Below are 26,500 nucleotides of genomic sequence, written 5' to 3' on the forward strand. Positions count from 1 at the left end.
AAATAATAACGTTGAATTTGACATTATTATTATTATTATTATTATTATTATTATATAAAAAATACTTTTTTGAGCCCACCACTGAAGTAATATATGTCATTTCGATCATTTACCTAGATTTTCCAAATGAAAATTGTCTCAATTTTCATGATTGTTATTGAATAAGATGATTCTCTTTCCCACGTTCTCTTACTGGCACTTTATTTCGTGCCCATCTTCTCATTCAGCCAGCTCACTTTCTCTTAGGGAAAGGTAAGAAAACCGAAATACAGACTTTCTTGTCTATTGTGAAAAAAGCGAAGTAATAAACGAGCAGTTTTGATCGTACACGTGTGCATGCGAAATTCGGGTCGGAATCACTGTGAAAATCACACAAAATAACTTGTGATACCATTTTGTTGAATGTTTCAACATGCAACGTTATATAGTACATACTACATAGCCACACATACATGTTCTGTATCCCAAAATGAGAATAAAACTGAACGGCCATGGTGAAGAAAAATAAAAATGACAAAGTAAAACACGGTAAGAGTTAGAGACAACGATCTCTGTCGTTTTTATGATAATTTATCCTTCTCTTGAGGATCAAATATAGTATGTATGCTACGCAGCATTTAAATGATATGAATGGGGTAGAATAAAAACTACTTCTCGAAAAATGTTTAAACACGAAACCTAAAAAAAATTTTCAATGAAAAAGGAATCAATTTTTTTTCGTCCAATTGAAGTGAACCAAAAAAAAATTGTTCAATAAAAGTGAACCCAAAAAAAATTCATTTTAGTGTATTTTACACTGAAAAAACCGAGTGAAAAAATTTTTCTTGATTCACTTCAATTGGACAAAAAAAAATTGATTCACTTTTTATTGAAATTTTTTTTAGGTTTCGTTTTAAAATAGCAATTTTTCGAGAAGTAGTTTTTATTCTACCCCATTCATATGTTGAATGTCCTCTGGTTACACAGGCATGAATCTTATATTTTCTATTCATATACGATGAACTGAGAGAGAATGAAAGTGAGATCGGGCGACAAATGCATTGAAAACCAAACCACCACAAAATGTGCAAATGAATGAGCGACCGTTTACATTTTTAGTCAGTCTGTAAAATCAAGTAAAGGGGCCAAACTTTTGCTTCCAAGTACGAGAAAAAGTAAGCTTTTTGTTCAATTTCTTCTTGGGATTCCTCTTTCTTTCTCTAACACACACTATGAAAGAATATCGTAGTGTCTCATCCATTTTGAATGAATTTGGTGTCAAATATGGCGCTTAAACAACAGCTGCCTATTTTTTTCGGCTTCATCTTTATTACACCTCAACGCTTGATTATTGTCCAATGTGCAATGAGAATGTGATGCTTTGCCGGCTCTCGTTTACTCATTATATCTCTCCGATTATTCAGTGGAGCTGAATATGTGTGGCACTACCATTGCTTTCTTGCGCGCGACAAAGAAGGGGGAGCTTTCCAGATATTTGGTTTCCAGCATTTTTTGGTAGCGCATCGTTATCGCAGTGCTTTTATACAAGTCGGAATTGCTGTGCATTTGCGCATGTTTCAAACTGTTCCATCCGTCGAATGGAAATTGTTGCGTTGGCCGCATTGAAATGCGAGTTCGTTCACATGGATCGGTTGACGCCGATGATTCTATGGTAGCTTAACTTTAACCGCTTCATTCAATTCAATTCGACGATTTAGAAAAGAGTCGACGTTCAAAGCCGACGGGTCAAAGTGCACGCAACCGATTTTCAAAGTGTTTTCTTTTTCGTTTTTAAGTTCAGATTTGCGTTCTCATTTTGCTGACCAAAATACATTGAATTGAGTGAGTAAGTGTTGAACATCAAACATATTATTTCATCAACAATCTCGATTTATGAGAGAACGCAATCCAACGAAAAACGTTCAACGATCAAGAAAAAGATACAATATATTTGATGATCTCTATGCATTTTACTGCCTTTTTTTGCTAGAAGTTAAAACCAGAAATTGTGCAAAAGTTAACCGACACGAAAAAGCAAAAAAGATTGAACCAAACCGAAAGTTTATCGTAGAAAAGAATACGTAAAAAATCAATGAAAGAAATAAAAATAGATTTTTCAAGTACAATACACGAAATACATAGAAAAAAAAGTTGGGAAAAAGCGGTATTATGTGCAGTGTCGGCATTAGATCTATTTGAGAGAAAATGTGAAGAAGTGTTTCTCGAAACGAGTGAATTCCAGTGGTTTGTTTGAAATGCGCTAATGGCCCCAAACACACACACACACACACACACACATCATCCAAATCAGAATCAGGTCACTATAAACACAGTTACGTTAAAACATCTTTTCAATTTACCTACAATTCCTTCGTGTTTGTTTCCCTTTTTGTAATTTTCTATAGGGGACCGACACGTGGATTATAATTCACAAAACGCACAAAATTCAAATCTTTAAAAATCCACTATTCTACTAACAATGTGCTTGTCGATTTTTTTTTCCATAAAATTGTCATGCATACATGGCTACACAGAAACAAATATTCGAGTACGGTTACTCGCACTTGCGGTGTTAGCAGAGAGTCTACCCTTCAAAATGAGTTACGCACTCTATTTTCTATATTTTTGGTGTTAATTCCATCCAAGTGAATACATCATAGTGAAAGAAGAAATACATGTGTAGTCATAGCCGCATGCGTTTAATGTACATATGACTACACATGTTTCTCTCCTTTCACTACGACGCGTTCACTTGGATGAAATTAACACAAAAAATAGAGTAAAATAGAGTGCGTAACTCATTTTGAGAAGTAGACTCTCTGCTAACACCGCAAGTGCGAGTAAGCGTACTCGAATATTTGTTTCTGCGTAACTAAAATCAGTGAATTCATAATAAAATGTGGAAAGTCCATGCGTATTTGACCCCTAGAATGTTGTGCAGTAACTCTTTTACAACAATGTGCATTTTGTCGTCTATTTGTTTTGGTTGTTGTTTTGTCGTTTTTCTTTCTCTCCGATGTGCGGTTTTTCATGCAACTTGTTCGGATGAAAAAGCCTTCGAAAAGTCACTACGTTTCGGTGACCATTCTATTGCAATTTCCTCGTCGATTTCCATTGCTCATTTTAGAACAAGCCGCCATCACCGCCATCGTTGTATAGCCGCACACGTCTTGCCATCGGTCTCCCTCATATTTCACAGCCTGAGAGAGCCTAGCGACGGCATTCACAAAGCAAAAATTTAGTGAATAGGAAATAGTGGATTCGCATTGCATTCAATAGTGTGCAGTATGAACAATGATATTGTTTTCCGTTGGTTTGCAATTTTCTAAGAACATTTTGTCGTTGACATTGTGAATGTTTTTTTTTCTCTTCCTCTTGTATGTGTGTGTATGTGATTTTGTGGCATTTTCATACTTTCTATTTCCATGTCTTATTCCTTATCGTCGTCAATTTTTATTATGCCATCTTATTCTACTTCATTTCTGGAACTAAAATGCATTTACAATTCGTATTCGTTCACTTTATCCTCTTTAACGGTTACTGAATGTGTATGTGTTTTTATGGTTACTATGCTAATTCAACTTCAATTCTATGGCCGTTCCACGGTATTTTCATCGCATTTTAAAACTTTGATTGATACACTATATATATGCAAACGGCAGCATTGCAACGAATGCAAGCAATAGAACAGACCAAACAATGACCAAGATAATGATAGAAAACCAAGATAATGAGATGAAAAGGGAAAGAGTACATTAAAGAGAAAAAAATATATGTGTATGGCAAAATGATTTGCCGAGAAAAAACGGAACTTTGAAATGGGAAGGAATATGATACAAAGTAATGCTAACGCTATCCCGCTGGAGTATGCAACATGATTGAGTGAGGTAAAGTTTTTCTAATTTGAACTTCATCTAGTTGTTGCGTATGTGTCACAAAAAAAGATTTCGTTATTTAGGCAGCTTACACATTCTCACTCTCTGCTCGGTTCGGTTCAATTTTCTCCTTTTCATTTTTGGTCTAGCATCGTTTTGTTTAACACACAAATTCATTCTCGTTTGTTTTTCAGTCGAAGTGTATGCATAGTTTAGCAAAAGCAGCAACAAAAATACATCCAGTATATTGAGCAAATACATGTAATAAATGTAGTACAATGTCAGTAAATTTACAATGCGGCATTATCTTCGAAATCCAAACTGTGTACATATTATATTATCTTTGATTTTGTTTCTCTCTCTCTCTCTCTCTCTCTCTCTCTTCCTTGCCCACACATACTCATACATTTTCATCTCTATCAAAACCCTTTCTCTTTCATTCTCCCTCACAATCTTCTCTCTGTTTGCAAATGTCGTATCCACAGACACACATTTTTCTCTATCTCTCTTTCTTAACTATATATCTATTGAATATATCGAGAAGAGAGTATGTTATTCAGCGCTTATGGCTGAGTAATGTCTGAATAAAAACATACTCTCCTCTCGACATTTTCAATAGATATATATGTAGTTTGCACGCTGCACTTTCAGTTCTTATTCTTCTTTATGGAGCACACATTGTATATAGTGTGCCGGGATTTTAATTTAAGGAAAAGGACGCGCGCGTATATTCGCACTACGTAGAAACAAACACACACTCACACACAAACAAACAAACAAACGATGTCAAATCCTCCGAGCAGAGTTGCAATAGAAGTGGCATCAGCAGTTCAGTTATTTCTTTCTTCATAAGCAATAACCAAAGCGGTTACGAGATGCTAGAAGAGAGCAATACCAAAGCTAACACTGAACTGTATATGGTAATATTACAATAACATTAAACCGAATTTTAAATGAATGCACAACGCGCTTTTACACACACACACACACCAGCGAGAAGAGAGAACAACAATAGCAACAGTCTTTTCTCATACTCTTTTTCTATCTATTTTTGTGTGTGACTTACTACTGTAAGTACACAGAAGAAAAAGCAGCGCTAAGTTCTCGCCAAAGTAAACGCAAACTCAAGCAATCCAAAAAAGAAAGCGGCGTTGGAAATGAATAGAAGGATGAATCGAGGCGAAAATGCACGCAGATTTTTCCAACAACATTAACAGTCAAAGAAAATAAAATCGAGCGAAAGAAATACACAGATATATATAAAGAGTTAAGGATAGAATGTGAAGCAGATCCTTCGTATACTCCTATATAGGTATAAAATATGTATAAATGTGGTGATATTTCATGTGTTATTGTAATCTTTTTATATTATTGTCTATATTAATGCCAAGGAAGTCATTCCCTTATGTGTTCATTTCTCTTGGTTTCATTCTCCACCTGGAATCTTGCTGAAGCATGACTTTTGGCCTGTTTTGTTTTTGTTATTGTTGTTGTTGTTTCATTTTCATTTTTATTATATAAAACATCGACTGTCAAAAGCCAGTACTTGTCTTTCGCTCTCTCTATCTGTGTCTTTGTGTAAAATGCAAAGAATCATTTTAAGTGCGACAACAAGATGAACAGAAATGATGTAAATATCTTGTGCAATGTGTCGAGGGTTATGAATTGAAAAAAATTCATTTGTTTTATTATTCATTTTCATATATTTTAAGTGCATGCATCTTTTTTGGACATTTGAAGTTCACAAACATTGTGTCCACTTCTGTCGAATAATTTGAAATTCACAAAACGATCGAAATGCTGGTTTGAAAAATGATGACAATGTCGTTTTCTCTCATCGTGTGTATGTGTATGTTATGCGCGATTCTGTTAGTCGATACTCTATCATTGCTCACTTATGCTATCACGTACGATATAAATTCACATTCGCAACAGCGAACCAACCATATTCGTTTGCAATGTAAGTATACTAATACGAATATATTCGGTGTAACAATCATTCTTCTTCGTCGTCCAAAGACGACGACTACGACAACCAACGTTGGCTTGAATTTTCTTAGGCCGTTCGTCTCCCTCTCTCGTTCGTTTTATGTGCATGTGCAGCTCATGTTTGTATGTGTGTATGTCTACTATCGTCGTATTACCCCAATGCCAAAGCAAATGCTATGCGCTCTCATAATTCTTGCATTTCATCCGGCTTTTTTTCCATTCAATTTGCTGTTTTTTGTCTCTCTCTTCTCATCTAATAGATGAGAATCTATTACCTTCTCTCACACACAGAATATTAGTATACTATCGCCGCACTAAGTATTTTCATCACAACGTTACTTTAAAAGTTCAAATGTGTATATATATTGTATATATTTTATGCCAAACAACGAACAAAAAATAATTTCGGCTTCGAAAAGGAGATCGAGTAATAGAGGAGAATGGAAACGAACGGAGACGGGCGAGAAAAAAATATATACATTTTTTTTGTACGACACAAATATCCATTTTGCACACAAAATATATACGTGATATACATCCTCAGCCCAGATCTATTCGACGGTGTAGCGCAGCACTATTCCATTCGTTACTAGAAGAAGCCAATTTGTTTGATGCACTTAAGATGATTTTTTAAAGTAAAAGTTCATTGGGAAAAATAGCGCGCACCGACAAAATAACAACAATGGACGAGAGACATACGTAGAGATAGATAGAGAGAGAGCTACAGAAGGACCACGCTAACAAGAAAGCATATTGCACTAAAATTTGAGAAAAGAAACAAGACCATTGTTCATTTGGCTCGGCCGGCGAATAAATGAATACATGTGCATGTTTATGGGGATTTTTGAATTGGTGTGAGCGGATTTTTTTCTTGTTTACTTGTACCACCAGCGAAAAGCGAAAAAGAAAAAAAAAACACAAGTTGCAAATTAAAGTGTTGAATATTTTACAATTTCCGATATAAGCGGCAGCAGTGACGCGCTTTAAGAAACCGTATTTTAAAAAAGAAATTCATTTGTTCGCTCGCCCCTCACTTACGCTCCTCCATTTCTCAATGTACTTATTCAATAAATAATGTGCAGAAATTTCATTTCTATTAATAAAATTTTCAATAAATAAACTATACCGTGTGTGTGATTGTTAAAGAGAGGTGGGGACAAGGGCGTGCAAGATAAGGGACTAAGATCTCTTGATTAGCTTTTTCATTTTGAATTGTATACTTATGCAGTACACTTGGATATGTTGTTATGACCATAAAATACGTTCGCTTATACAGTCAGTTAGTATTGTCAACAAAGTATTAACGTTTTTTTTCTCTATCTCTGTTCTCCGCACAACAAAATACATCGAATTGAATGACAAGCGAATATGCAACGGTACGGATCGTCTTTATATTGGTCTTAGCAACCGTAAGAAATCCGGGAAATTTCCAATTGGCCGACGACAACAAGCAATATGCACATTTCTTCATATATTTGTCTACTTTTCTGATTCTCTCTCTCTCGTTGTCTTTTGTCAGCTCCCGTTTGCTCACTTTGGTCACAAATGTACACAATCAGATAGACAGACACATTGACAATTTAAATGCGATACGATATGAAAGTCACTGAATGTATGATTTTTATGAAGATTTGAACAGCCATATTCAACGCCGATATAACACACACACACACATACACAAATTATATATGCGATATTGAAGGAAACATACTCAATGCCAATAAGAATTAAAAAAAAAAAAAACAGAACAAACAAATGAAATGTATAAAACGATGGAACAACGAAAAGAAAAGAATCATCTTCGATGAATAAAAGACCATCCAGTCCATCGAGTTGCGTTTTGTGCGTATTAATTTATATACCATTTTCGTAGAAAAACACATTAACAATCCGAGAAAGAAAAGAGACACTTTTGTATATAAAACACGCGCATTAAATGAAGTCAAAGACATTGCGCGACTTCAGCACATACACAAACACACACATGAAAGCGCAAAAATAAATCGCGCTCTGTTGCGAGAATGTCAGTGAGCAGACGGGAAAAATTGTCGATGAACTGATAGGTTTAGCCATAGAATTTCAAAGATGGAGCGAAGGAAAAAAAAACAGAACAACAAAACCTACTTGATTACAATTTTTGCACATATAGAAATGTCGGAATGTATTAAGAAACACGCGTTGCCTATAAGAAGTGTTTCCTATGGATTATGATTGTTAATAAGATGCTAAAACCGCTTCTTTGTGAGGAAAAAATGATGGACATTGAAAACAAAAGCACCCATTGATAGCAGTTGGATTGGCAATGACCAGTTTTAAATTCATGGAAACTATACTTGACTTTACGTCTGCGTACAGTGTGTGCGTGCGTGAATTTGATGTGTAAATCTAATGAGATGCCAATTTGAAATGTGCAGGCATTTCATGTGCGTTTTGTATTTGATTTTGAAGAAGCCAAACAACGGATATATGTATAGTCATAGATGTGCGCAATGTAAATCGTTAAACCGGACGTTATTTTGTTATATTACACATATTGCAGTTGTATTGTGCTGAAATGATCGCGGTCTGACTTATACATGTCGTCATTGAATATAATGTTGATAACATAGCTGCGATAATACCATTCGCAATTAAGAAACAAAATGCATTATCCACATACAACAAGAACAATTACGCACACAAACAACATTAAACATATCAAATAAATAATCGATTTTTGAAGCCATCATTTGAAGTGCAAATGAAATGAGCAAAAAAAATATTTTTCAAATGTATGGTTGAAAGGTACTAGAAAATGTTTCCCAAAAACTTTATAAACACAAGGAACCATTACTGGTTAAATGTAGTAACAGATTTTGTGGCTGTTGGAATACAATAAAATATTTGCCATAGAGGAAATGAAGTTGCATTGATAAATTCATGTAATCATGTAAAATTGCAATTTGTATTCAATACACATAAAGTGAATGCTGTCGATTATATCTGTCTAAGTGAGCCGTTAAACGCAAGCAACCCTCCAAAGCCATTACTCTTCGTTTCACCGAAATTCTTTCAAAATTGACGCAAAAGACAATAAGTTCTGGGCAACTTTAAATTATTTTGATAGCAACACAATCAGCACATACTTAGACCGAACATTCAAAGAAATAAATGTATATATGATTTTAACACAAAATTGTATTTGCTCTATCGTCTGATATGTTTCAAATCGAAATAACGTCGAACGAACGGCAAAACGAACGAAAAAATAAAAACGCATAAACAAAATTTATTTTCGTCGGCTATATTTATGTATTATGTGTAGTTCCCCATTTTCGCCGGGACTCGAGTAAAATTGCTGTTTTGTTTTTATCTATCTATCACTTTTTCATTCTTTCATTCTCGATGCCCGTTTCATTCTCTTTCACTCCATGCTTCGCTTTGTCGTTCTATTGAGCGCTCACGCACACACATACACATATATTCATTCGCAATCGTTTACAGATAACACTTCAAGCGCTGGAGTCATATTCACTTACATTAAATGTATATACATACACCCAAATGGCGCGAGCAATAATAAAAATGTAGCTAATCACACATTATGCACTTTATTCAACTCACACACATCTCCACATTTTGCACTCTCATATACTCATTTTCGCTCTCGTCGTTAGCATTGACTCTTCTAGCATTTATTGGCATATTAGGAAAATTTTTGTTTTTGTAATGATTCCAGTATATCTCCGTTTTTTTTCTCTTTGTTTTTCGTTCATATTCCGTTCAAGTGTTTTGTATTTCGAACATTCTCAGTTTGATTGTGGCGGTCTCCCTCTGAATTGTTGCATGTGCCATGTTCCATTTCATTCATTATTCCCATTTCAAAATGAAGAAAATAGACGAGAGTTCCGTTCCATTCGGTTTCGGTTTCATGTTTATTTACATGCATCGCGGACCGTTTTTTTTTTCTTCTTCTTCTCTCTCTTTTAAATTCATTCAAATTTGAATGGCTCCCGGTTCCAAACCGTTTAGCCAAATACATATTGTCGATACACATATATTTTTTGGATATGATGAACATGCTCTCACAACTATACAAACCCCATTATAGTATATGCGTGCAAGAGCACCGAGCACACATAACATATAGTAATTCTATGAATGTTACTATAAACAAAAACTACCGTAACAACACACTATAACCAGTGTAACAGGAGCGTGTGCGACTGCATCTCCTACCATCCACTTCAAAAGCGGAATGTTGTTGTCATCACGGCCGTTGACGCTGGCCGACTCCACCGACAAGAACAAAACCGAACGAAATACATTCTAATAGGATAACGACAAACGTTGCGTTGTTTAACGGCCGTTTTCATGCATATGTATAAACAATAACCGACTTCGAAATATATTCGACTGAAATTTCAATGGAATATCATCGCCGCTGTATTGGAATATACGTTAAAACCGCAATGCGACTTACTACCAAATACCATGCGGCATTGCAATTGCTTTTTACAACCGCTTGAAAAATTTGTGTATATGCGCGCGAGAGACAGTTCTCATACCATTCGAATATAATTTGGAGTTCTGATTTGGTTAAAATCAAACATTGTCTTCGATAGAATTGTCGTTGACATTTTTTTTTTTAATTTTTTGATAAACTAAGAATTAAACGAAATCAATGGTTTTAGAATGAATCACGGCATTTTCATTGAAGTCATCATCCATAATGGTTGGATATATGAATCAAATATATGGAATAGCTCGGGCGCGTGTTTGCGTCTCGTTTTGTCAGTCAGTGCACATTTGCGGCTTCCGTTCGGCATTCTGTGTGCATACGTTGCACGGTTCTTGTGCATTCAGCGTGTGTACTAAAGCGAGAGAGAGAGAGAGAGTGAAAGAGAGAGGAGCCAGTGGAAATGAGCGATCAAAGACCGCGCACGCGAACGCAACACAAGCACAAACGCATGCACCGAGCGGTGCGACAACGATGGCGGGAGACAAGTCTTATAATATTCCGGTTGGATTTGTTTGGTTAGTCTCGTATATGCCGGCATCGTAGAAACATTGATTTCTCAGTCATTTTCCAAATGCGTGTATCTCGTATTTATTTATCTTGAATCTAAACATCCGAGAATATTACAGATTGTTTCATTTCGATGAGCTACGAAACATTTATCGACGACGATATAATAAAAAAATTAAAGTTAGTGTTTATTCATATATTTTTTTCGTTATTTTGTGAGAAAATTTCTTCAAAAAAAATGTTTAAAAAGTCATGTGATTTTTTGCTTCGAATTTAAAAGTATGGTCGTTTAAAAATTTAAAAAATGAAACTGATATATTTTTATAAGGAAAATAATATCAGTTTTACAGTTATTCGGTTTCATTTTCTTGTGGTTTATTTTTTAAGTGGAATTTTTACTAGTTTTTTTTATCTCATTTCTCAAATTGCAACCAAAATAAATAAAAATCAATTGCAAATATAAAAAAAATGTGTATTCGTAACACTTAGTCACGCGTTGTATTGCACAAACACTTATCGAAAAATATGAAAAACTTCGTAAGAATTTTACTGGAATACAAAAAAAAAGAGAAATAGTTCACCTTTATTTTTCTTAAATATTTGTGCTGATACACTATCACAACAGAAAGATAAACAAACAGAGAGCCTATGACGGAAAATTTATGAGGAAAAAAAATCAAAAACGAAAACGTGAGAGTGTGTCACCGTGATTATGTGTATATTTTTGTTTATATACTTATCGGAGATTCGAGATTTAGCAAGAGCGAGTGAACGAATTGTGTATTTGGTGCACTTGATTTTTGAATAAACAACCGAACGCAAGCAATGCGAAAAACGTCTAAAAAGCTTCTTTTTTTCAAACATAAAATCAAGACGAAAAATTTCAAACTGAATCTCAATTATTCGTATGTGTTTGATTTTCTGTCGACAAATACAGAATTGAGCAAATAGTAGCTAAAGTTTGCAAAATCAAACTAGAAGAACAACAGCAATTGGCAATTTTAAGCTCTAAGACAGTTGTTCTTCATTCGATTCAAGTGATATTCTTGTACCAAGCACAAAAAAAAAAAAATGTTTAACGAATGAAAATGAAAAAGAAATGAATGAGCGAGACAGAGAAGAACCGGAGCAACAAAAGAATCGAAAGAATTAATTAGTGTAATAATTTTGTGCGTTTTTCGCATTTTGTCGTCGACTTCTTTAATGATACACTATTTACTGTATGATATGTATACGCCGTCAAGTGCTAATGTGTGATTATTGTTCAGTGTTTCAATTTCACTTCATTGTTAATAATAATTCTTCTTCCATCGTTTATTTAATGTTATAATTCGCGCTACTTTTTTTTCCGTTCTTGTTTCTTTCTGTCTCTCTTTGCATTTCTTTTCCATCGTTTTCACGTCACACGACTCACACGCCAAACAGTCTATTATCTGTTTCGCATACGTGATGGCCTTTTTTAGCTATAAATGCCATTGCTCTAATCACTTTGAAACGTTCAGTTTTTTGTTCAAATGTTGTTTTTTTTTTAACCAAAAGTATGGATATTTAGCTGACGGATGACAATAGTAAAAAAAATTATGCACAAAAATGCTACTTACATTTAGTTTACCATAAAATGAAAAAAAAAAGATTGCCGAACGAGAAAAAAATATGAAAAACTCGCGTTTTTACAGTATGAATGCTATTTTACAATTGTTGTTGTTATTTGGTCATTCATTTGTTATTAATAATATTATCAGCCACAATCGAAACCGATAAGCGAATTCTTTAAAATAAAAAGTGAATTTGTTTTCTTTCATGTTTCTTCTTGCGCCGTTGTTCTCTCCTCTCTCTCGCTATCATTTCATTATCTTTGTATGCGTGTGTGTTATTATATAGTTTCTTATTCATTTTGTATCTGTTTTATTTAATTCTGAATCAGTTTGTATGGTGCCGTATGTTTACGATCGTAAAGTTATATTGAAGAGTGAATCGGTGGTGGAATTTTGCTGAACAACAGAGAGCATGTGAGTGAAGCCAATGTTGCAGGTTCACATATGGCAAACAAACTTGTGTTTTTGTAATTATTCGCCATTGAAAACCTATTATATTTCTATAGTACATATACGCTGGATGGCTTGTGTTTGTCTTTTAAATTGAAGTGAACGAAAGAAAAAAAGACTCTAGAGTGATAAAAATGAACGAGGCTTGTGTTCCGTTCAAAGTAAAAAAAGTATCATTTTTGTTTACGAAAAATTGTAAAATGCCAAACGTCGTTGAAAATAAAAAAAAAACAAGAAGAATTATAAAAACATCACACCAGTTTGAAAAATAAAATTCAATTTATAAACAAAATGTGCATCATTTCGTTGAAAGGTTAAGTCAAATGGCTGGTGCTGAGAGTTAAACGAGAAAATTTATTTTAGCGAGATAGAGTGTGTGTGTGTATGTTTTTGTGTAAAAGAATCGATATTGTGACGAGTATCATCATCAAATGATATAATTAACAAATTTCGTTCCGGTTTTGTGTTAATGGATTCGATGTGCATATGCTGTGTATCTGTTATTGGACTTGAACTTCAAAATTTAAAATTGTTTGTGCCTGCCAATGAGTGTATGTGTCGTTTGTTGTTGCATTTTTTTTGCTGCCGATGATTGAAAATATTTGTATGTGATTTTCATTCGAATTCGAGTGCATGATGTGCAATAGAGTGATATATGTGTGTGAAATTTTGCCGAATGTAATTCGTTTGAAAAACGAGTGCAAGACAGTTGTCGTATGTCGACAACAACAAAGTAAACCACCGCGACTGAATGAAACCACTAAAAATACGTGATTTCAATGTTTAAAATGTGTATGTGTGTGTGAAATGCTATAATAAAATAAAATTCGATCCATTTGTCACCTAAATGCAGAGAACACCGACGAGCGCAATTTTATACATTGCACTTGTTAATGTTGTTATACAATTTTGTGTAATAGAATCAAGTTTAGTTTCGCGTTGCACACGCATCTAAAATTACAAAAGAAGCGCATCCAGTCTGTCTGTCTGTCTGTCTGTCTGGCGATACGGTCAGTGCTTTATGCGATGTGTTTGTTTGAGTTGAATTTAAATTGAAGCACAAACAAAATAGAGATAGAGAGAGATTGGCATTTAAAATTCGATAGATATCTGTGTAGGATATATTAGCATAGGCTCCTGTATGTTTTATTGATTGTGGTGATTCACCACTGTTGAGATGATAATGGGGATGAATGCATCCGGCAATATGTTTTAATCTCATTTGTAATGCGTCTCAAAATACACAACAGGTTTCTGTTGTATGTCATGCATTCCGACCATTCATCTTTCATAGAGATTTTTAAAAATTTATAAATGCCATCTTAAAAATAATAAGAATGATTATTTGTGAATGACCTTCGTAACTGATTCCGCATATAACTGAATTAATATGGAAACGGAATGCAATGTATAATTCAATATACATTGATAGCGTATCTTGAGCATATCCTCTCTTTGTATGTGATGTGTGTACGCGCTTTTTTCGGCTATTTATTTGTTAGTTTAACAAGATAAATTCATTTTGTCGGTTTTGCGATGAACACTATCTGTTTATATGCTTGTTGCTCTTCGCATGGTGAGCCATTAACAAAATGAAATTCACGATATGGTTCGGCATATAGAATGTGTCGGTGCACAATGTATTTTAACAATGTTTAAACATTATGATAAAATGAAGTAGGTGTGTTTGCCAGCTGCGCTAGACAGAGATAGCGCTAAACGAAAGACCAGTCGAACGAATTGAAAACAAACAAAGAAGAAGAAGAAGGACAAAAACCAGCAACGACCGACGAGAACTTCAAGTATAAAAAAGAAACAACAAATGAAGTTCGTTATCAGCTCGAAATAGCTATTATGAATCACTCTCGCATTCTCTCTTAATAAAATTTCATAAAGTCATTGAATAACCGCGAATATTTGCACGCACACACACACACACTCATTCATTCATTCTCGCTCACACACAATATTTCCAATTTACTAATTCAAATGAACGAAAATTGACATGTAAACTCGCAGCTAAATAGTGCGCAAACGAGAAACAGAATGGGAGTATACACATTATGATATTTAAATCTATATCGCAATTTTTATATGAGTGGGCATCGCACCACACCAAAATACAAACAGAAAAAAAACAACAACGTTTATTTTCTCTCGCAAGCATTTATTTCCATTTTGTATTGATTCTCTTTGGGTTCGGTTTTATTAACAAGCTAGAGCTCTTTATTGCGGCATTTTTCTTCATTTGAGCGCGGTGCATGAATGCGCGCACCACGATCCGCCAAAATGTATGTGTATGTGTGTGAAACAATTCCATTTTATGCATCCGACAAGTGAAACGCAACAACAACACTTCTGCCAAATAAAAGAGATTGAAACATTGGTTTCGATTCAAACAATACCCAACAACAATAAAACGCACGCGACAGAACAATCAATCCGTAAAGCAATAACAAGAATTTTCATACATAACATTTTTGTGGTTGTTGTTGCTGCTCTGTTTCATTTTCAGTGAACCAAATTTAAACGTTTTTGGTTGCACTATTTTCACAAAACTGTCCAATCGTAGGAAATTTATAATTTGACGAGAACAAATTCGTTTCGGGTTCTTTTTTTTCTTCTCACTCTCATTCATATATATCCATATTATACAATTTTCGGTAACTTCAAAATATATGTTTGATTCTGTTTTTCATTGTTCATTTTATATCAGCACACAAAACCAATGATTATTTGACAGGCCGATTGCATACTGTTGATGCTGCTGGTGCTGCTAGTCTATCTATTTGCATGGCGCGCTTCCGCTCATACACACACACAAACATTTGCTTTTTTGGCCACACTTCATTCTCTCGCTGTTTTTTGTTCAAATTCATTTGGCGATTTAATTTATTTTAATTTATTTATGTATAAAATAATGTCAAATAAAAACAAGTATAAAATGTCGAAACAAAAGGTGGAACGAGTATAAAAAACACACACAAACACACACACACACGTTTGAATTTATGCAAAAGATGCACATGAAAATGGTATGGCTGAGATGCATATGCGGTGATACTGTGTTTGTGCACAGAACAATGTGCAAGCCATTTGTTTTCTATCAGAATTTATTCGATAAAATTGCCATTATTTTATGGCGCCATTTTTTTGCGGCCGCTTTCTCTCTTCGGTGTGTGTTCTGCCATTCTTTCTTGCTTTTTCCGAAGCAACAATGCATATTGTGTTCTACCAATTTTATTCAAAAAAAAATTGCTCCTGACAGTTGGTCAACATCGGTCACATTTTCCTGCTTAATGAACAAATAACCAACTGCACCGATGATGATGATGATTATGCAACGAATACAACAACTATAAATTGCGTCACCACCACCACACCGACAAATGCCGCATCTGAACAAATGCCTCGAAAAAGATACATATATGAAAAATTATTAAACGACCGACCACATTCCACGTGCACACCTCGGCCATCGTTCGATATTTTTATTTACACACCAATATTTACAGCTCATTTTTTTGTCATCATTCGGGGTCACAATCAAAAAGTACCAACACACCGAAATTATTATTAATCGAAAAAAAAAATTGTATAAAATTTTAAATAAATCATTAAGAACCGGCCTTCTCTGGAGCGATATGCAGGAATATTTGCGTCATTGTTGAGGTTGGTTCATTCATACCACTGTGGTGCCACGCGAATCATGTTTGGGATCTTAATGAAATCTTAAAAAATTGCAGTTAGTTAAATGGAATAATAAATATTGAATTTGAATTTTTCATCTTTTGATTCTTCGCTTAAGGATAAACATCATTATGATTGATTTTTTTTATATAAGGTGTTTTAATTCACTCTAGTATATTCGGCGAATATTCGATTACATATATGAGAAATTGCATTCCAAAAATTATACATTTGATTTTTTATTGTATATATAAATTTCGGCAAAACATTTTATGTTCGCTTGTTAACTTCCAAAGAGAGATTAATCATTTGTGTGTGTTTTTTTTCTTCCTTTGTTTCATTTCAGAATTTGATGTGAGCGTATTTCTTGTCTGCTATAATCGCGATTAAATTGCCACCCAAATCGTGCTATGAAATGTTCGCTTCATCGTTGATGAACGAGTTATTGTGAGTTTTGTGTGTTCACTTCTATTCTCGCATCTAGATGACAAACATCCAATCAAGCAAAAAGGAAAAGAATGTGAATGCGTGAAAAATTTCAATTCGAATGAAAAACATAACATAAATCAACGGGTTCAATGGATCTGAAACGCCAAATACTAAATCGATTAGTAAATTCAAAGTGTTAATCAAAAGTAACGTTAAATGCAAGTGCTCGCCCATATATTGAATAAAGAAAAACAAATCAAAATTTCGTTGAAAAAAAGAAGCGAGAAAAATATACAACAGCAGTAGCGGCAGTAAAAACGGCTAACTGAAAAATCAACAAACACATAATATCCCGTAGAAAAGTGAGTGCGAGAATTCTAATTCATTCTCGAGTGTTGTGAAGAGAGATTGAACAAGAAAAAGAAGAAAGGTACGACTATGTGTCGATAAAACACAAAAAAATTAGTGATTTATGGTGGAAAAATTACCGAAATCAACAATAACAAATGTAAAAACCATCGACCTAATCAAATATTTTTTTTGTTCCCGAAAAAGTTCAATGTGTCATAATAGTCCAAAGAAATTGCAGAATACATAAAATCAAATTGAAAAAGCAAAAATTTCTGACAAACCGAAAACAAATACACTGTGAAAAAATACGCACACCGAAAAAAACAGCAAAAATTTTGTTGCTCCATTCAACAACGTCGCTTAGCTAGCATTCTAAGAAATCCCAAGTTCAAGTCCCCACAAAAGTACAAGAAATTATTGCAAATAAACGTTTCCCATTACCATTTTGCTTGCCGAACATCACAGCAAATAAATCAAAATCAAATTAAATTTACCAGTATAAGCGCCATTCATTTGCGACAGAGAGAAAGAGAAAGAGTGAAAGAACAAAAAACCAACCATCATTCGAAATATCCACATCACATTTATTCGTTATCGAATAGCACAAGCTCAGCGCAAATCAATTTATATATTTTATAAATGCGACGGCGCACATTTTTATATATATATTGAATTGATCAACGATTAATAACACGAAAAGTTTGTTGATCTTTCTTTTTTTGTTCAATTCGTGATTGCATAAAAATCAAACACACAAAAAAAACGGGGCCACAAATTTGTTTGTGACGAGCGAAAAAAAAAGAATTTTTGGTCAGAAAAATAACCACTGAAAACAAAACAAAACGAAGAATAAATTCGAAATAGTCGACATCAGCGACAAATTGTGTGCGGGCTTCATTTTTCTTTCGGTTCAATATAAAATGCAATTAATTGGTTGTTTCTATGCAATATACAGTGTATGAGTGATTACAATTTTTTTTGTTTAAATCTGCGAAGAAGTGAATGTTTAATCTAATTGTCGATATATAACGTATTACTTACGACGCTCTCAATCTGCAGAGCATTATGATAAAAACGAATTGATTGTGTATATGTATAAATTTGCGTGTATGTTAAAAAAAAGTTTTTTAGAGCAAAAAAAAAAACATCTACGCTCAGACACAGATCAAATAAACAAAACAAAAAAAAGTTTTAATATTGATACGTGCATTTGATGTGGAAAAGGAAAAAGAGAATTTATGATTTCTGGATGAAAAAAAATAAGTATTTGAATTGAAAAAAGAATTGAAGAAAACAAAGGAGTAATAAATAAAGAATTAAGAGAAAGGAAGAAAAAAAATATCAATTGATAAACCAAAAAAGAAGAGAAAATAAAGTGTGCGAACCAGTTGAGATTAACTGATTGAACAAATAGTTAATTTTATTTTCGATTTGCTATTGAATAACTTTGAATTGTATTCAAGACAATTGCGTAAATAATCGGTCAACGGCAGAAAGACGACAAGCAGAAATAACGGCAACCGCAAACATGGATATCTTACCGAGTGGAAACATTTTTCGTGAATTGCAAGACATACACGACACCGGATACTTTTCATCACAAGTGTCGATCGAAGATCAATGGCAACAGGCAAGTGATTCTTTTTTTCATTTATATACGATGGAATTATTGCATTGGATGGCTATGATAAAATCGTTGATTCCATTGAGCCATTTCATTTTTGTTTTTCGCACACAAAATCGGCAAGTAATTGGATTACTATTTTGCCCTAAAATGAATCCGTACATATATTTTTTTTCTAAAGGCAAGAATTACATAGAGCAAAAAGATCGAAGGAAAACGTTTTGTAGAAAATTCGCAGAAATAAATTGAAAGTTCAATGATAAGTCTCGTAAATGCCTCTCGCATCATATACATCGAGATGAAAATGAGTATAAGTGAATAAAATACAGAGAACGAGACACGTTGACCATTTTTTTTTCCATCAAAATTTTGTTTTTTGTTTTTTGTTTTTTTTTTTATTCCATCACCAGATCATTTAGTATTTAGTAGATTATTACCCATTTAAACTTAGTTATATTTTTTCGTTAACTTCAATTAATTTAATTCAATGTATTTATTCGTCGATGCGACTAATTACTAAAAACGGGTGGCATTATTATGAATGCTGAAAAATGTGACAAAATTACGCATTCATCAGCGGCGTTCTAATCTGAATGTCTCCATAAAGTCAATAAGACTTGACACTGGAGCATGTTTTCGAAAATTTGTTTCGAATGTGTCTATGGTTGTCTAATTGGAATCTTTTTGGATGATATTTTATGTTATGGTTTCAATGGAAAAATGAGTGTTTGTCGGTACCCTCTTTGTTATGATAATAATGTTTGAATCGTTGTTTGTAAGAAAAACGATGCATACTCATTTCAAATAGCGAGACAAATTCTATTTTATGAATTTATATAATGGCCGATTCCGTTACCCTTTTTTGTGGTGATGTTTTCTTTTTCTCGGTATTGTTGTTTGGCGCGCGTTGCATGTAAATTGCATTTTAATGCAAAACAAGTGGTGTATTCAACTCCGTCCTCCAAAACAAGGAACTGGCATTTTTATTTATATCTTTCCCTTCAATTTCCATTTGATTTTATAATCAGCAGAATTCTTGTTAGAATTTTTTTCATATTGATGAATTCGGTTCGAGCCCATTGAGAAGAAAAAGAAAAAAAAAACGACCGAAATTTCCATGTTATTGAACAACAAACCCATTCATTGTGGCCTAACGATTTTACATACAAAAAAACCGGTCAAATTTACTAGCAGTAGAAAAACCGAGGGTGTCATTACCCGCAAATATCAAACATTGTTGTAGTTAAATGTCATTTCATGCGAAATTTCTGACTGTTGTGAGAAATAATTTTGAAAATTAGAATATATTATCGTCTAAAATCTAGTTGTTGACATAAAATGAATAAGCGAAAAGAGAAGAATACCAGCATTAGATAGTAATGGCATTTGCACTGACGTCAGATACACACACATTTTGAGAAATAAGTGTGAGCTCGTGGATTTTTCTTATAATAATGTTTTCGAAGTTGCAAATGCATTATCGGTTGATACCAAATTGATCAAGAAATAGAATAAACGGCTGTGGTAGCAGCATAGGGAATTTGTTAAAAACGAAAACAGATTTGTACCCAATGAATGTGGAATCGACGGTATAATCTTATAAAATTTATATTGAAGCCGTAATGCGACACAATGATATATTGCGTATTGGGCCAATATGTGACAGTTTTTATATTCGTTGATACTCTCTATCTCATTTATCGCCTCTCTCGTGTCCCGTCTACACACTCATATATTGTCTATGCACTTTTCTCATTCTCCTTCGGACACTCAAAATATTTTTATGTTTTGGCTTCTCTTCACTCTCTCTCTCTCACTCTCTCTCTCTCTCTCTCTCTCTCTCTCTCTCTTTCTCTCTCTCTCTCTCTGTGTGTGTGTGTATGTGTCACGATTTGTGTTTGTTTGAAAACGTGTATATTTTTGTTTCGTTTTATATTTCTTTGCCAAAAAATTTTACGAGCGTAATTTCGCATACGAAACGGCTATGCATGTTTCAACGGTACAACGAACGAACGAACGAAAAAAAGAAATATGGCTCCTCCGAAATAGAGAGCAAGTAGATGAGAGGACATAAAAAAACAAAACATCTTTATTCGTCTTTACGAAAATGTTCTTTTTAATGTGTATGTTTTTTCACTGTTCTATTCGGCGACAACGTCGCGAGTTGGCTAGCGAATGGTCTTCTGTTTTTTTTTTGTATTTCACCATATGTCGAATTTTTCAAATTAGTGAAAACAAATAGAAAATAATCATATGCGATGATTCGGTCTTTTTTTGCCATGTTGTTAATGTGTGTATGAATAAAATTAACGAATTTGTATGTAAACATGCGAATCTTAGCAACGAACGCGCACAGTACGCTTTCTCTCTGTATCTCTCGTTCTTCAACAAAATTCACGTGTTTTTTTATGTATGTCTTTTTTTACACGTAATTTCTTCATTGTGGTCCACGGTTAAACTCTTCAGACAAAACTGTCGTATACACACACATGTATAACCATTTCCAAGACAAGACCGATGATGACACAAACGTTAAACAATGTGTCGTAATACTCACAGCAACAATCATCTGAGACACGAACAAAATGAAAAAGTTAAAGGAATGATAGGGAAAAAAAGACCTACAATAAATAGACACATTCACAGACACACAACATCAGCTCTGAATCTAGTTGAATTGAAATGCGCGCTGAATGCGCTCAAATACAGTTGAGAATCCGAATCATCTACCGATAAGTCTGAGAAGGACGGCCATTAAAAATATGGCCGTACTTTTTTCTTCTTTCTCTCGTTTATTTTTTTTTTGTTTGTTTTATTTCGAACGAAATTCCGAAACATTGCGATAAATGCACATCTATTCACAGAGAGAAATCAAGAGACACAAAGAGTTAGATAGAGAGAAAGCGAACGTCAAAAAGAATGTTCAATGTTTGTTGCTAGAATCCAGTGTTTGGCTATTTGCCAAAAACCCAGAGAGCGCTCACACACAATGCAAAAGCAATATTTTTCTAATAGAATATAGAGCATCAACAGCAGTCGGCCAAAAGAAAGATGAGCCGAATGCAAACAGAATACACACACCAATGGAGTCAGGCCCAACGTCTCCCCTCCATCTCTCAAGTCGGGGCCGAAAAAAAACCATACTCACTGATTCACACAGAAAGTCTCTCACTCTTTTTCGCTTCATGTTTATTTCACAAATTTACTGCCATCACACGTCGGACACGATATATACATTATACACACATATATCGGGGATAATAAAGCGATCGAGCAGAAGTTTGAACAAAAATGAGCAGCGAAAAACGAAAGATAGAGAGAAAAAAGAAGAGAAAAAAATCGGTTCTCGGTTAAAGAGTTTCCCATTGAATTTATACGATTTCCCGCTTTGCTAATTTTCCTTTTTCATTTTGGCGCACAATGTGATTTTTTTTCGTTCACCACTTTTTTCCGTTGCTTGCTCTCATTTCAAATGAAAGGGAGCGAACAAATAAAAAAAAATACAATTGGCGATATTCACCTTAAAGACGCCATCGAAGCGAATGAACCTCGCGCGCGCTCTTAATCCATGGCCATTTGCTTTGCTCCTTTTTTCTATTTAATATCACCTCTCGCCTCTCTTTTTTTCTTCTTCGCTGACATTTGAATTGCGCTGCAAATGTTTATAATAAGTGCATTTTAAATGTCTGCTGCGACAGTGCGCTGTCGCGATCAACCATTTTCAGTCAAATGAAGAGAAAGCACAAAGGTTAATAAAATGAAAATCATGTTTTCAAGTTTTTCTATTGGTTTATGAGTGAACATTCTACTTCCATTGTGTTGAAACATTTCAGCGGAGAACGATGATGGAATTGAATCTATCGCATGATTGTGTCGCATCGCCCATCATTTATGCTAGTTTATAGTATTGCCCGAATTGAATGGATCCTTTTTAACTATGCCATTTTGTCTATATATAGGTATGTGTTTGGAATAATCGACGATTTCGTCATAATTTGTTTACACACTTTTTTTTGTGTGTTTAATACATTTTCTAAATTATTTTGGAAATCGTTCGCTCGGCGGAAACATTTTCGCGCATTTAAAATTTATCTCATCGCCTGAATTAATGCTTATGTTATTGTTTGCAAATGTGAGCAAATTAATGTTGAAGAATGGGCGAAATAAAGAAAAAGATACAGAGCTAAATCATCTGTTCTTTGAGAGAACAGTACAACGCGATAAGTTTATTTTGAAAAAAAGAAAGAATTGTAGGTGCTAAACATCAAATTCCACATAAATATAAAAGAAACACTCAAATTTTTGAATTTATGCACATACCTCATTTATATTTATTTGTTTAGTCGTTGTTTTTTTTTTCACTTCTTTTGTGGAGCATCATATTGTTAAGCATTACCCGGCTGTGTTTAGTCCGGAAAGAATTTTACGAGGCGCGCAAGGCACGATTTACGCGTGATTAATAAAAATGAAAAATAGCGTGAGAGGCTATTTCTTTTTTTAGCGTGGCCGATCTATTGAGATTATTTTAGCGATGAGAATCGAATGCAAATACGAAAAAAGATAATACAAGTTCTCATTTACACTTGTTGTACACATCGTAATAATGACGAGGCTCAAGCGAACGAACACCAGGTTAAATAAATAAATTGTTGTCGAGCAACGAGATTCCCCTGAATTACAAAAAATGCATTTTTTTGATAAAATGTGTATTTTCTCTCACACATCATCGTATCGAAAATAACGAATATACACAAACGCCATCCATTGAAAATTTTGGTCGAAGAAACACATTCAAAATCGTCAAGATGTATAAATTCACTCATAAGAAAAGTGTGTACTTCAATTGGAAGAGAATTTTAATAAACGCATGTTAAAACTGAAGAGAGAAGTAAAAAAAGCAACAACAACAACAACCGGGAACCAGTTTGTTGTTTTCTTGTTATATATATATATATATATTTCTCATTTATTATAATGTGTGCTTAGTTTGGTGGAAGGTTTTTTTGTGAATTTGGTTAGAACGCGAGCGCGCACAGTATCTTTCATTCGGTCCAACAGATACATATGCAACTCATTCGCACCGTTAAACAAAATCTTCACGTGTGCATGTGTGTTTTCATAAAAAAATCGTTTGTATCGCGCACAGCTACATGCTACATTCTACACGATTGTTATTGTTGACTTTGTTATATATCTTTCGATTCGACGTATTTCTCTTTGTGTTCTTTTTTCCCTAGCTCAATGGAAAGAGAATATTTAAACAATAATCCACTTGCGCGGGACCGATTCTCTTCTCTTTCTCTCTCTCTCTTGCGATCTTCCTTCTTTGTTGTGTGTCAGTTTTGTTTTCTCTTTCCACACGCACGCACTCTCCTTCCATCCTCGACATTCAATTTTTATATCAATATACACATTTATACGGTTTTTATGTAATCGAATAAAAAGAATAACAACAGAAAAATGCACTGAACGCCAACACATATGCATGCACACATACACGCACAACAGATCCATTGCACATATAATCACTTGTAGCATAGAATCATAAAAATACATTTCATGACACCCGCGCTCAGAATAATAAAATATTATATTGAGAAAAATGGTATAATTTTCTGTATCGTTCGGTGTATATTGTTTCGCTAACCGACCGAACGATTGAACGTTAGAGAGTGAGTATTATTTGACTGCATGTTGTTTATCGATGCACAATCATTCGCTTATAAAATTCGGTCGGTGTAAATGTGTATGCATGCGTATGTCTGAGTGTTTGGGGAGAGGAAAGAAAAAAAAGACGGTTCGGTATGTTTTCGGATTAGCACCACGAGGCCAATTGGAATGTCGTTTCAATTATTATGATTATGTTTATGACAGCATATTTCTCTCTCTCTCTCTTTCTCTTTCACTCGCTCTTGCTAACACCATTTTTCCGAATCTAACAATTCACCGACCCGACAATTGATTGGTTATGACCGTCGTCACGGATACATATTACAGAGATAATCATTGTAATTGCGCTAAAAAACCCCATGCATATGTATATGTGATATAATACAACCGAACAAATGCACAGACAATAAATTTGTGTGTACCCGGTCCACTTTGACCTAATCAATGCACACCACAAATATACAATGTATTCGGCACGCCCGCTGAACCAACACCAATTTTGATTTTTCGGAACAGAAAACAATATTAAGCGGAACCAAATGCACTTTTATTATTCAGTTGCAAATATGAACACAGATAATCGTGCGGTAAAAATTAACGACCAAACTGTGTCGTATATGTATGGAGGGTTCTTTATGCCAAATCTTTTGCATTCGTCATTCTGCAAGCTATATGTCAATTTGTCGATTACGTCATGATTCATATTTATCTATGGTCATGGCATTTTCTCTTAACTAATTAAATCATACATAGATATGTATATATGTAATTTCCATTAACAGAAAGTTGTGCTTGAACAATGAACTTTGCCGCATTCACCTTTTTTCCTGTGTGACCGACCAAGATGATTTTCAATGCATTTCAACAGAAACACTGCATTGCATAGAATCACCGCCCCGAAATGGATGAAGATAAAAACCAATGGTTAATAAATCATTTCGATCAGCCAAAATGTAGAACACAAAACATGCTATGCGGCAAATATATACACAATGAGGGAGAAAATACTCTTCTAAAGTGGCGATGAACAACAACAAAAAATCTACACTTGACTGCAAAATTGCTCTCGGATTTGAATTTAAATGGATTTGATTTTCAATCAAAGTTTAACGCTCAAACCGAAATTTTCAAAATATATATAAGAAAAAGTGTATACGTGATGTTTGCGGTGGTTGGTCGGTTGACATTCGATGCTTTTTATCTAGTATTGAAATTATTTGGTGTTGACTCTTCTCTAGTGTTCCGAACCGGCTTGAATTAGAGGCGAATAAATGAAAGGAGTGTGAAAAAAGCGATAGGAGAAAAAAGCGGCAATAAATTTAAAGTGCTAAGACGGAAGAGATTTTATGCATGAAGTGGCAGGAAATTTCATTCTTAATATTGTGTGCATGTAATATTTTGTTCTATTCGAGCGGCGCATAAATGCTGCTCTGGATGGGTAATTCGATATAATAAAATTAGTTGAAAACGAAATAAAAAAAATCAAAATAATTTTTTCGTTGTCAAGTTTTTATAATTTACAGAAATAAAAGCCGACAACAAAACATTAAAAAAAAACTGACTAAATTTCCGTCTCATGTTTCATGGCATTTGAATGATAATAAGAAATGGTGCCAATAGAGAGACATTTAAAGTGGAAGAGTAAATTTGACACGTTTTTGATTATGCAGCCCGAAAGCCCATTTATCTCACATAACAAAAACCCATTATGTCTGGAGTACAGAGAGTTTTGTTTTTCAACCAATTTATTTATTGTATTTTGTCATAACACGCATACATGTTTTGTATTGCATTTGATTTTATTCAATCAGTTGATTTCTTTTTATGAATGTCATGCGGA

The 26,500-nt window shown here is 34.2% G+C and overlaps 1 protein-coding gene across 1 annotated transcript in view; it reads left to right on the top strand.

Moving 5' to 3' along the window:
* Nucleotides 1-10,881: 10,881 nt before the first annotated feature.
* Nucleotides 10,882-26,500, top strand: part of LOC116346582 (Krueppel-like factor luna) — a 481,191-nt gene continuing 465,572 nt past the window's right edge. The window contains exons 1-2 of the mRNA XM_031776720.1: nt 10,882-11,031; nt 16,933-18,996. Coding sequence (XP_031632580.1) covers nt 18,895-18,996 — 102 coding nt within the window. The 5' untranslated portion in view covers nt 10,882-11,031; nt 16,933-18,894. The remainder of the gene's footprint in view (nt 11,032-16,932; nt 18,997-26,500) is intronic.

The sequence above is a fragment of the Contarinia nasturtii genome, unplaced genomic scaffold, assembly GCF_009176525.2.
Source record: "Contarinia nasturtii isolate CC-2019 unplaced genomic scaffold, AAFC_CNas_1.1 Cnas_scaffold_1565, whole genome shotgun sequence".
In the NCBI taxonomy this organism is placed as follows: Eukaryota; Metazoa; Arthropoda; class Insecta; order Diptera; family Cecidomyiidae; genus Contarinia; species Contarinia nasturtii.